The sequence below is a fragment of the Oncorhynchus nerka genome, linkage group LG3 (assembly GCF_034236695.1).
Source record: "Oncorhynchus nerka isolate Pitt River linkage group LG3, Oner_Uvic_2.0, whole genome shotgun sequence".
In the NCBI taxonomy this organism is placed as follows: Eukaryota; Metazoa; Chordata; class Actinopteri; order Salmoniformes; family Salmonidae; genus Oncorhynchus; species Oncorhynchus nerka.
In genome coordinates this window covers 42,429,252-42,441,544 of record NC_088398.1, presented here as the reverse complement: position 1 = coordinate 42,441,544, position 12,293 = coordinate 42,429,252, and the positions used below count along the sequence as shown (strand labels likewise).

Sequence of the window (12,293 nt, the reverse complement as noted above, 5' to 3'; positions counted from 1 at the left end):
GTAGATATGGGAGTTTATCTAAATCTAGTCTGTTTTCAAATTCTTTGTGGATCTGTATAATCTGAGGGAAATATATGTCTCTAATATGGTTGTACATTTGACAGGAGGTTAGGAAGTGCAGCTCAGTTTCCACCTCATTTTGTGGGCAGTGTGCACATAGCCTGTCTTCTCTTGAGAGCCAGGTCTGCCTGCGGCGGCCTTTCTCAATAACAAGGCTATGCTCACTGAGTCTGTACATAGTCAAAGCTTTCCTTAAATTTGGGTCAGTCACAGTGGTCAGGTATTCTGCAACTGTGTACTCTCTGTGTAGGGCCAAATAGCATTCTAGTTTGCTCAGTTTTTTTGTTAATTCTTACCAATGTGTCAAGTAATCATCTTTTTGTTTTCTCACGATTTGGTTGGGTCTAAATCTCTCTCTCTCTCTCTCTCTCTCTCTCTCTCTGTCTCTCTCTCTCTCTCTCTCTCTCCCCCTCATCCCCTAGCAGCTCATCAGCGTGTAGTGTACTACTTTCGACCCGAACCCTACTGGTCCTGGTCAAAAGTAGTGCACTATAAACCCTATTGGCCCTGGTCAAAAGTAGTGCACTATAAACCCTATGGGCCCTGGTCTAAAGTAGTGCACTATAAACCCTATGGGCCCTGGTTAAAAGTAGTGCATTATAAACCCTATGGGCCCTGGTCAAAAGTAGTGCACTATAAACCCCATGGGCCCTGGTCAAAAGTAGTGCACTATAAACCCTATGGGCCCTGGTCAAAAGTAGTGCACTATAATCCCAATGGGCCCTGGTCAGAATTAGTGCTCTGTAAAGTAATACGGTACCATTGTCTTTCCCCTTAATGCGGCACATCTTTGAGCACTGGGACAGGAGGAAGACATAAAAGGCCTGTGTACGCTGGGCTGGGTGACCACTGCTTGTTGTGGTCTTCTGATTTTCCTGACCAACCTACGAGCCAGAGTCATTATCCTGCGCTGCGGAGTACCACGATTCACCTGTGGAACCTCTGGAGCAGCGTGGAGGGCATTTGTTTGGTTCAGCTCTCCTAATGGAGCCATCATTCATCAGCTACACACACACACACATACACACACACACACACACACACACACACACACACACACACACACACACACACACACACACACACACACACACACACACACACACACACACACACACACACACACACACACACACACACACACACACACACACACACACACACATACACATACACATACACACATACACATACACACACACACACACCTACACACACACACACACACACACACATACACACACACACCTACACTCACACACACACACACACACACACACACACACACACATACACACACACACCTACACACACACACACACACACACACACACACACACACACACACACACACACACATCATTCGTGAGCCAGTCCCAGTGATCTATGAGAAGCAGTGGGAGTGTGGGTTTTTGGAGTCGCAGCCGCTCCACGCAGTGCAGAGAGTGACTAGGCAGAGTGATTGTGGGAAGTATCTTAGCGGAATATCAGACTGAGAAAAGGAAAATGGCAATGATTTGAAAATCGCACATTGTATGGGGCGTATACAGTATATACGGCTGATATTAAAGTGTTTGCTACCATTTTTAAGTCTACACCTTGTACCCTCTCCAACAGCCCACTCTGCAGTCTTTTCAGAAAGCCGATTTATGTTATTCACTGTGTTCGGAGCAGAGGAGCAGCTTACCTTCTGACTGGCTTGCTCCTGTCGACATGATGCATTATGGTAGATTGCTTATGGATGACGGGCTGCGTCTTACGTGGCACCCCTATCCCCTATATAAGGCACCACACTCGTACAAAAAGGGTTCCAAAAAGGTTCTTCGACTGTCCCCATAGGAGAACCCTTTTTTGGTTCCAGGTAGAGCCCTTTTGAGTTCGGCGTAGAACCCTCTGCGGAAAGGGTTCTACGTGGAACACAAATAGATTCAACCTTGAACCAAAAACGGGTTCTTCAAAGGCTTCTCCTGTGGGGACAGCCGAAGAACACCTTAAGGTCCTAGATAGCGCCAATTGTTCTACGAGTGCACTATGTAGGGAATAGGGTGCCATTTGAGACGTAGACCAGACCAGGAAATGTGGTTGGACTCTGACAGAACCGAAACTCAAGTCTTTCTTTAATAGTTTACATTTTGGGCTTTTCAGAGGCTCTGAAAGTTTGGCCTGAAGACGTACACCAACCTGTGCTTAGATTGGCCTGAGATAAGACTCCTAGGGTCTGATTGTTATCCTGAAAGCCAAGGCCACATCCCTTATTGATTTAGAGACCAAGAGCATTCCAATAGCATCTCATCCCCCTTTTTCCTATGAAGTGCACTACCTTTGACCTGAGCCCAATGGGTGACTATGTGCCCTGGTCAAAAGTAGTGCACTGCATAGCGAATAGGGTGTCATTTGGGACGCTCACTTCATAGGGCGGTGTCAGTAGTAGTGGTCTACGGAGATGGCATTGCTTTTTAAAAGCCTAATGACACGAAATAGGCAGTTTACTGAGGGCACGCTCACTGCATCAGATGCATCACTAATGCCACCAAATCCCTGTCAACACCGGCTGAACGGACAATTACTGACAACTTTCAACTTAGTGTTACTCGCCTGATGTGGTGTTCACTGCCAGGGGGAGGTTTTGTTGTTTGTGTTTTCCTCCGCTCACGTAAAAGAAAACGATGCGCTCCGCCGAGCAATTTTTGATTTACGGAGGGGTAATCACTCCACCGTAATGTATGCATCTTTATCATTTCCCTCATCTGCTTTCTCCTCGGCTGCCTCCGCCTTCTGCTCGCGCTTATGGTTTTCTCTCTATATCGATTGACATTTAATATACTTTCTACCAGACTAACAGAAAGCAGCAATTAGCTAAAAGAAACAAGGTTTTAGGCTGCTGTGCTGTGTGAGCTGAAAGATACTCATTTGCATTCTGGACAGGGGTCTACATGGAGACATGGGCCGCATCCCAAGTGGTGCCCTATTTCCCTTTATAGGGCACTACTTTTGACCACTTTCCATACCATGGGCTCTGGTCAAACGAAGTGCACTTTACAGGGCTAGGGTGCCATTTGGGACTCTCCCGTTGAGTGCTCGGTCAGACTGTGCCGTCAAACAGACGAGGAAAGCAATCAGAGCCGTGATTTATCACACAGAGGAACTGTTGGAAAGGCTCGGTGTGTTTGCCACATGTTCACTCAGGGCAATATTACGAGAGATGGCTGGGACAAGGCTTTTCCCAAACGGCACCCTACTTTTGACTACTTTTGACCAGAGCCCATAAGGGGTCCAAACGGCTCATTCATGTGTTCGTTTAGGCTGCTTGATGTTGGCACTCTCGCTCCGTGTCCCAAATGGCAGCCTATTCCCCATGAGCCCTGGTCAAACGTATTGCGGTGCCCTATAGAGGGAATATGTGCCATTTGGGATGCACACTAAATGAAGGAGGAGGATACTTCACTATGGACTCCACATGAGACATAGAGTATTGATATGCTCTCAGAGAATGCTCTAAGTGTCTTCTGACTGGAGCATTTACCCAGGATTACAACTATTATGCACAACCTATTTCACCCCAATCCCATGTCTTAATTCTGGTTCATGGTGAAATCTGTGTGCAAGTGTGACGTGTGTGCTTCTACAGTATATTCTATTACAGTATTACAAACCTGGGATTACAAATAGTACGCACAACCTATTTCACCCTAATCCTATGTCTAATCCTAATTCAGGTTCGTGGTGAAATCTGTAAATGTGTGGTAGCTGTGTGGTGCTGGCCATGCCCAGTGCAGCGCAACACAGCCCGGATCCATTAGCTGAAGCAGGAGTCACACAGAGAAGCATGTTTAATTCTGAGCGAGTTTAGATCAGTCATGGGGAGCAGTTACCATGGGAACCACCAAGATGGCAACGCCACTCTCTGCTTTATTCATTATTTTTTAACCCCTTCAAAAGACACAGATAATCCCCTCTGTATGTGTGTATAGTCACAGTCATGAGTGAAGTGAGCCAATGTACAGGTTCGAGTGGAAATGATGACAGCGCCTGTGTCCCAAAATGGCACCCGATATCCCTATATAAGCGTGCTACCTTTGACCAGAGCCCTATAGGACTGTGGATAGGGCCCCGGTCAGAATTAGTGCACTATAAAGGGAATAGGGTGCCATTTGGGATGGAGTACAGTGTCTCACTGGAGGGAGGTGATGACGTTAGTATCGTGAGGCGTGTTTTTTTTGTGTTTTTTTTGTGCGTTCCATTCTTTTAGGAATGTGGTTCCTGGAATACAATGTATCTGTTAGTGTCCATGAGTTGCGTCATGCTAGATCTTGCCGTTGTACTTATCTGGTTCAATGATTAGGCTACGCCTGTGTTGTCGACCTCATTGCAGTGTTGCAAACAACACTTGAGCATCCACTTGTGGTGCTCACCATCTTGACTCATTTCCGTCTTCCAATGATTGTCTGTGGAGGAACACTCAGCAGGCATCGTTTTATGGCTTGGTGCATTCGGGGCAAAGTGCTGTTATTGTCATGGCTAAAATAACTAAACTCTTCATGCTAGATGAACTGTTATGAGAGTAACTCATTTCGCACACACACTGCACCCGGAGAGAGTGAGAAGGGCAGAGCAGCGTTGCTTTTACCATAATGTCCTATGACTACGCTTTGAGGACCAGCAAGCCTAGCAGGCCAAATCTATGTCCAGCAAGTTCCTTTTTTTTAATGTAAATAGGAAAAACCTCAACAGTGCATCTCAGTAGAACTTGAGCTGACTGCGAACAGTGAGGAAGTCTGCATCTCAGTAGAACTTGAGCTGACTGCGAACAGTGAGGAAGTCTGCATCTCAGTAGAGCTTGAGCTGACTGCGAACAGTGAGGAAGTCTGCATCTCAGTAGAACTTGAGCTGACTGCGAACAGTGAGGAAGTCTGCATCTCAGTAGAGCTTGAGCTGACTGCGAACAGTGAGGAAGTCTGCATCTCAGTAGAACTTGAGCTGACTGCGAACAGTGAGGAAGTCTGCATCTCAGTAGAGCTTGAGCTGACTGCGAACAGTGAGGAAGTCTGCATCTCAGTAGAGCTTGAGCTGACTGCGAACAGTGAGGAAGTCTGCATCTCAGTAGAGCTGGAGCTGACTGCGAACAGTGAGGAAGTCTGCATCTCAGTAGAGCTTGAGCTGACTGCGAACAGTGAGGAAGTCTGCATCTCAGTAGAACTTGAGCTGACTGCGAACAGTGAGGAAGTCTGCATCTCAGTAGAGCTTGAGCTGACTGCGAACAGTGAGGAAGTCTGCATCTCAGTAGAGCTTGAGCTGACTGCGAACAGTGAGGAAGTCTGCATCCCAAATGACGACCCTATTCCCTATATGGGCCCTGGTAAAAAGTAGTTCACTTTATATAAGGAATAGGCCATTTGGGACAACAATCTTGCCAAGCTAGCGTGTGCTGATACTGAAATGATGATGAAGCAGGTGCTGAACTTTGCGATTCATTCCCCCCTCAACACAACCAAACGTCTCCTGCCAATTTACTCGGATTATGCTTCAGGTGCTGTGTGTAATTGTATATTCAAGCTCCTGTTCCCTCATTGAAATATTAAAGTGCAAGTTCATCTTTTTTTCTGTGATTTAAAAAATAAATAAATAAGCAGTGTAGTTTGAGAAATGGGCATCTATTTTCGGTGAGTTTTGAGAGCAGTTCTCTAATTGTGGAGATGGAAAAGGAAATGGATTTATTTCTTCCCCGTTGTCAAACAATTAGTCTAAAAGAGAGATACAGTATGTGTTGAGTACTCGTCCTGCGTACGTATTATACATATGAAGCCAAACTGAAAAGTTACTGTCTATTTTACTAAGTCAGTGCATTGCTGTTAGACAACTATTGCTGCTTAAAGTTTCACCCATTGTGTCCTTTACAGTCTGACCCTCAGGGTGTGAGTTATGTTGAGTTCTGTTGTAACGTCTCTCTCTCTCTTTCATCCTTCCTTCCTTCCTTCCTTCCTTCCTTCCTTCCTTCCTTCCTTCCTTCCTTCCTTCCTTCCTTCCTTCCTTCCTTCCTTCCTTCCTTCCTTCCTTCCTTCCTTCCTTCCTTCCTTCCTTCCTTCCTTCCCTCTCTCTCTCTAACTCTCACCCTCCCATCATCCTTCTTTCCTCCCGCCTTCCTTCCTTCCTTCACTCTCTCTCTCTCACCCTCCCTTCTTTCCTCCCGTCATCCTTCCCTCCCTCTCTCTCTCTCCCTCCAGCTGTGGACGTGGATGGAGGACCTGCAGAAGGAGCTGTTGGAGGAGGTGTGTTCAGACTCAGTGGAGTCGGTCCAGGAGCTCATCAAGCAGTTCCAGCAGCAGCAGACGGCCACCCTGGAGGCTACGCTTAACGTCATCAAGGAGGGAGAGGACCTCATCCAGCAGCTCAGGTCAGTGCTGTATGTGCTACATTTAGGGTGAAGTTGCCCCTATATGCTGATCTGGAGTCAGTTTTACATTTCCCCCACTAAGGGATAAGGTTAGGAATGGGGGAAGCTGATCCTAGATCTGAACCTAGGGGAAACTTCACCCCGGGGTGTTGCTACAGAGGCCTCCACCAGGGGACAGTGGGGAGAAATACGGGCTGATCTAGGATCAGTTTTGCCTATTAGATCATTATGAATAAAATTACACGGACGGGGAGGACTTGATCCTAGATCGGCACTCCTACTCTGAGACGATTTATACTGTACACTCTTAGAAAAAAGGGTTCCAAAAGGGTCATTTGGCTGTCCCCATAGGAGAACCCTTTTTGGTTCCAGGTAGAACTATTTTCAGTCCATGTAGAACCCTCTTGTGGAAAAGGTTCTAAATGGAACTCAAAGGGATTCTACCTGGAACCAAAATGGGTTCTTCAAATGGTTCTCCTAGCACATTTTTTGTCTAAGAGTGTACTGTCAAGAGCGATGGAAACGATGATGCCATTTCACTGCAGTCGACAAAACACACTCGCTTGTTTTATGGGCCACAGTCCCATGTGTGGGAGAGAGTGTCAAGTGTCCGAGAACAGATCTAGATTGCTGTACTATAAGGCTGTGTCCCATCCTATAGGGTGCCATTTGGGAAGCACTCGAAGTTCAATACTGCATTGTGATAGGTGTTGTAATTGCTAATCCACTCCAGGGGCAGGTGTGTTAGCCTTTTACAGCAGTGGGCTAAATCAGGGTCACACAGGCAAATGTCATTTAAAACCAAAGTATATGACTATGAGACACCTGTACCATGTCAGATATAGTGCCATTTCTTTTCGGCTGGTGTTAAGTTTGCAATTTCATCGTGTAACAACTGGCGCACAGGCATTTACCAGCCCTAACAACCAGGTTACCTGTCTTATATGAGCTCAGATGGTCGGGGTGGACATATTTGAGGTGTGTCCTTAAAAAACCTGATCCAAAGTGCTAATTTCAGACGGCGCTGACGTTACGGAATGAACTTTAACAGCGGAACACAGCCTATCCAGCCGTGCCGATCACCGTTTATACGCGCATGGTACAAGAGTAGCCCAATGGGCTGTTGGTGCCTGTATACTTTGTATTTAGAAACATATATATATATATATTTTTTTATTCCCATTTTGTTTTATTTCATTAAAAACCAAGCATAGTCTCCCCTCCTCTCAATTAAGGCCGTTTTTTGTCTGACCGATGCAATCGCAAAGTAGTCAAGACTGTGGATAAAAGGTTTGGCTCCTGATTATGTTCATAAAGCACAGGTCTATTTGGGAGCAGTATAACGGTGAGTGGACATTCTCCCTTTCTCTTTATGTTGGATCTCTGTCCAGCTACTGTGAAACGTTTGGATGTGCGTAAAACCCTCCATATCTGCGTTGTTTTAATATTATACGCCCACGGGGAGAAATGATGGTGCCTGTAAGTGTGACATAGCCTATTTAAAACAAGTTGTTGTTCTGTTAAAAATGTTAGAATTTTTAGAATTATTTGTTCTCTTTTAAGGCCTTAATCAAGAATTCATTTCATATGGTTTATTGACAATGTCTGGCATGTCCATGATCAGCCATAATGCAATTTACAGTAGTCCTGACTCCTACGGCAGTGGGAATGCTATTGAAGCCGCTTAGAACAATGTGGACTGCAAATGGCTTCAAGTCAACGTATTTAGCAAAGATACTGTAGGTCTACATTTTGTCATTTCGTTTCTGTAAAAATATATATATGTATTTCTGACACTAGGTCATTTGACTGCAGGAATGGACTACAGTGCCCTTACAGTGTGGGCAATTAGGCTATTTCATAGAGCTGCCTCGTTCATTGCATATTTTACAACCTCTCTTATTGAACACTTAACACCATGACAAGAACACCACCATTGTGTCTATTTTGCTATTCTCTATAGGGCACTACTACTAGAGTCCTAGGGGCCCTGGTCAAAGATAGTGTGCAATAAAGGGAGGACGTTAATAGGTTGCCATTTGAGCCTTGGTCTTATTACTGCCTGTCTCACAGCTCAGGTTTCTCTCTCTCTCTCTCTCCTCTTCTCTCTCCTCTCCTCTCTCTCTCTCTCTCTTCTCTCTCTCTCTTCTCTCTCTCTCCTCTCTCTCTTCTCTCTTTCTCTTCTCTCTCTCTCTCTCTCTCTTCTCTCTCTCTCTCTTCTCTCTCTCTCTCCTCTCTCTCTCTCTTCTCTCTCTCTTCTCTCTCTCTTCTCTCTTCTCTTTTCTCTCTCTCTCTTCTCTCTCCTCTCTCTCCTCTCTGTCTCTCTCTCTCTCTTTCTCTCTCTCCTCTTTCTCTCTCTCTCCTCTTTCTCTCTCTCTCTCTCCTCTCTCTCTCTCTCTCTCTCTCCCTCCCTCCCCCTCCTGGGCTCCAGGGACGCTGCAATGTCCACCAACAAGATGCCCCACAACAGCTCCATCGCCCACATTGAGAGTGTCCTGCAGCACCTGGACGAGGCCCAGGGCCAGATGGAGGAGCTGTTCCACGAGAGGAAAATCAAACTGGACATCTTCCTGCAGCTACGCATCTTTGAGCAGTACACCATCGAGGTGTGAGCGGGAAGAAGGCGGCTGGGGGAGGGGTAGAGGGGGCTCAGGTGGCAGGTCGATGGGAGTGGGGGGGGGGCTACTGTGTACTGTGCCCATTTGCTGGCCACACAGTAATCTAATGATCGTAGCGTAAGGCTTGGAGAGACCTAATGTCAGTTGACTTTGATAGATAACTACGTGCAGTGCAGTGCTGCTCTCCTAGTATGTCCTAGACCTGAGACGTGCTGTGAATTACCATTGGGTTATGCAATGGTGTCATTATGAACTATAATATGGGGAGAGCTATAAGCTTTTCTTATAAATGTACCGTATGCCTAAGGAAAGAGATTTGGCTGTGGTATTGTTTCACCATATCATCTGAGCTGCACGTAATAACTTAGTGACAAGACTCTCAGTGTACCAAGCAACCCAGAGTAGGGATGCTGATCTAGGATCAGTTTAGCCTTTTAGAACACGACGAATAAGACTAGATGGACAAAGGGGACCTGATCCCCTTTGAGCACTCGTACTCTTGAGATGCTTGATACATACGCCCCCCCCCCCAGGTGTGCCATCCGGGTGTAACACTAACGACATTGTTAACCTCTGACCTTTGCCCTCTGCTCTCCCTGCAGGTGACGGCGGAGCTGGACGCGTGGAACGAGGACCTGCTGCGCCAGGTGAACGACTTCAACTCGGAGGACCTGACCCTGGCCGAGCAGCGGCTGCAGCGCCACACGGAGCGCAAGCTGGCCATGAACAACATGACCTTCGAGGTGATGCAGCAGGGACAGGACCTGCACCAGTACATCATGGAGGTCCAGGCCTCAGGTGAACACTGACAGCCACTCATATTGTGCAGCGATGGGGGGGACACACACTCAGCTGCATCTCTTTTTCTCCCTAATGACGCTCTTGTCACTGGACGTGTCTGTTCCGCATGATGTAAAGGTCGCGCAACTCACATGGTGTGTAGTTCTGCCATGAGAGTCTACGGCTACAGCTATGTCACCGGGCTAGGCGTAGAATGGGTTAAGAGAGAGGGACAGGAGAGTAAATGGGTAGGTTTGCTGCCCTGCCAACTCAGAGAGAGCAGCGGTCCACCCACCGGCCACCTGACTTGGGCTCATGTGGAAGGATCTGATGGTTGTGAGGGATGGAGGGAGGCTGGTAGCAGTAGAGGTGCAGAGGGGTAGTAGAAGTCTTATCTGAACATCGGTGGAGTTCACCATCTGGAGAGAGGGAGAGGAGTCAGGAATTAGGTTTGAAAAGCAAGGCTTTACCTTCCCCCTCAGCACAATCCTCTTACCCTCTTCACTGCACTGCATGGGGTTTAATTCTAGGCCTGGGCTGCATCCCAAATGGCACTCTGGGGAAAGCACTTAATCTGGGCCACCCTCGTGTGCCCTTCGTGGACTGTGTGGTCTGTGACATCCCCCTCGTTCCTGTGCAAAGGAGACTTAAGCCCTCCAAAGGTGTGGGCTGGACTCTCCACAATATTTCCCCCTGGAAGATTAAATTAGCCCAGTGTAAGGGTCACATTTTAAACCTGTACAGTATAGACATTTGTATCGATGTTTTTTGGAGTGGTACTCCTCCTCACTGTGGTTGCGTCCTAAATGGCGCCCTATTCCTTTTGAAGTGCACTACTTTTGACCAGGGCGCACAGTGTGCCATTTGGAACGCACTCACTGTTTTCTTGTCTCCTCAGATACACTTGATAACCCTGTGGTTTTGGGTAGTCCCCAGTAATGATTTAATTAGACATTGAAGTGAAGTGTTGTCTTTTTAAGTCGGATGATTTCATTCATTGAGAAAGAACAAGGCGGAGAGAAATTAGCTGGTTTTCATTGGAGAAGGACTAGTGCACGAGCTCCACCTAGTGGTACAGTTTATATTACCTTATGAGGTCACTCCTATTGCACGGCGAAACACAACTGTATGTGAGCATTCCAAATGGCACCCCATTCACTATATAGTGTACACCTTTTGACCTGGGCCAGTAGGGCTCTCAACAATAATGCTAACCATCTCATTGGATTTAAAGTTCAGTGAAAAAAATACAAAAATAAATATCAGTTTTCCACGTTAATTCAACACCATCACGTTTCATTATTTGATGGAAGTAACATGGGGACAACATTGTTTCAACCAGTTTGTCTGAAAACAGGACAAATGCATAGCTTCATGTATGGTATGTAACTACTTGTGACTGTATGATTTCATGTCGTAATGACCATCGTGCCTGTGTGGTGTTCTAGGCATTGAGTTGACTGGGGAGAAAGAGGTGGATCTGGCCACTCAGGTCCAGGAGCTGCTGGAGTTCCTCCATGAGAAGCAGCATGAGCTGGACGTCAGCGCTGACCAGACCCAGAAGAGACTGCAGGAGTGTCTGCAGCTCCGCCATCTGCAGTCAGAGGTCAAACAGGTGGGTGTACACCCATGCTTATATATTATAGGGGTAACGAGGGCGAACTGGGCTGTTGAGAGTCCAGGGCTGTCTCAAACTCAAACACACACACACACACACACTCACGCAAACACACACACATACACACACACACGCAAACCCGCACGTGCAAATATACACGCACATCCACCCAGCAGAATGCACCCTACATCAAACAGTCAGTGTGTGCGCGTGGCTGCCAGCAGTGGTTCAGTGTTTGATCAATGACTGGCTTGTATTAGCTTCTTGGTGAAGACAGCTGTTCGCTCCTCTCAAACATTTTTGCCTACTGATCTGCCTGCATGGCCTAGAGTCAAATGTGAAGTCAATGTATGCCAGTGCCATTGAAAAACGCTCAACTCGATTATTGAATCACTTCTCAGACAGGCTAGTAATGTATTGTCTGTGTCAATCTGAGCTTGCCTCTCAAATGTGACCCTATCCCTTATATAGTGCACTACTTTTGACTAGAGCCCTATGGACTACTTAGGGAGTAGAGTGCCATTTGGGACGCGTTCTGAGAGAGCAAGCTCTCTGGGGAAATTTCAATCTGAATGACAGTTTGACAGAGAGCACTTTTAGCTGTGTGCCTTCTTCACTATGCAAGACATATACAAACTGTGGAAATACAGAGGATCGTCTGGATCGCTCTCTCAAACTGAAGTCTGCCGGACCATCCACGTAGCAAATCACCTCTTAAAGTCAAATGAAATATAACCATAAATGATTCAGCCTCAATGCAAGTGGATATTTATTGGATAAATGCTGCCGTTTCCGTAAATAATGGATGATATTTGTCGCAGTGCTA

At 46.6% G+C, this 12,293-nt stretch overlaps 1 protein-coding gene across 1 annotated transcript in view; it reads left to right on the top strand.

Moving 5' to 3' along the window:
* Positions 1–12,293, top strand: part of LOC115108212 (kalirin-like) — a 257,001-nt gene that overhangs the window by 162,010 nt on the left and 82,698 nt on the right. Inside the window, 4 exon segments of the mRNA XM_029632309.2 lie at positions 6,282–6,451; positions 8,883–9,057; positions 9,672–9,867; positions 11,298–11,464. Coding sequence (XP_029488169.2) covers positions 6,282–6,451; positions 8,883–9,057; positions 9,672–9,867; positions 11,298–11,464 — 708 coding nt within the window.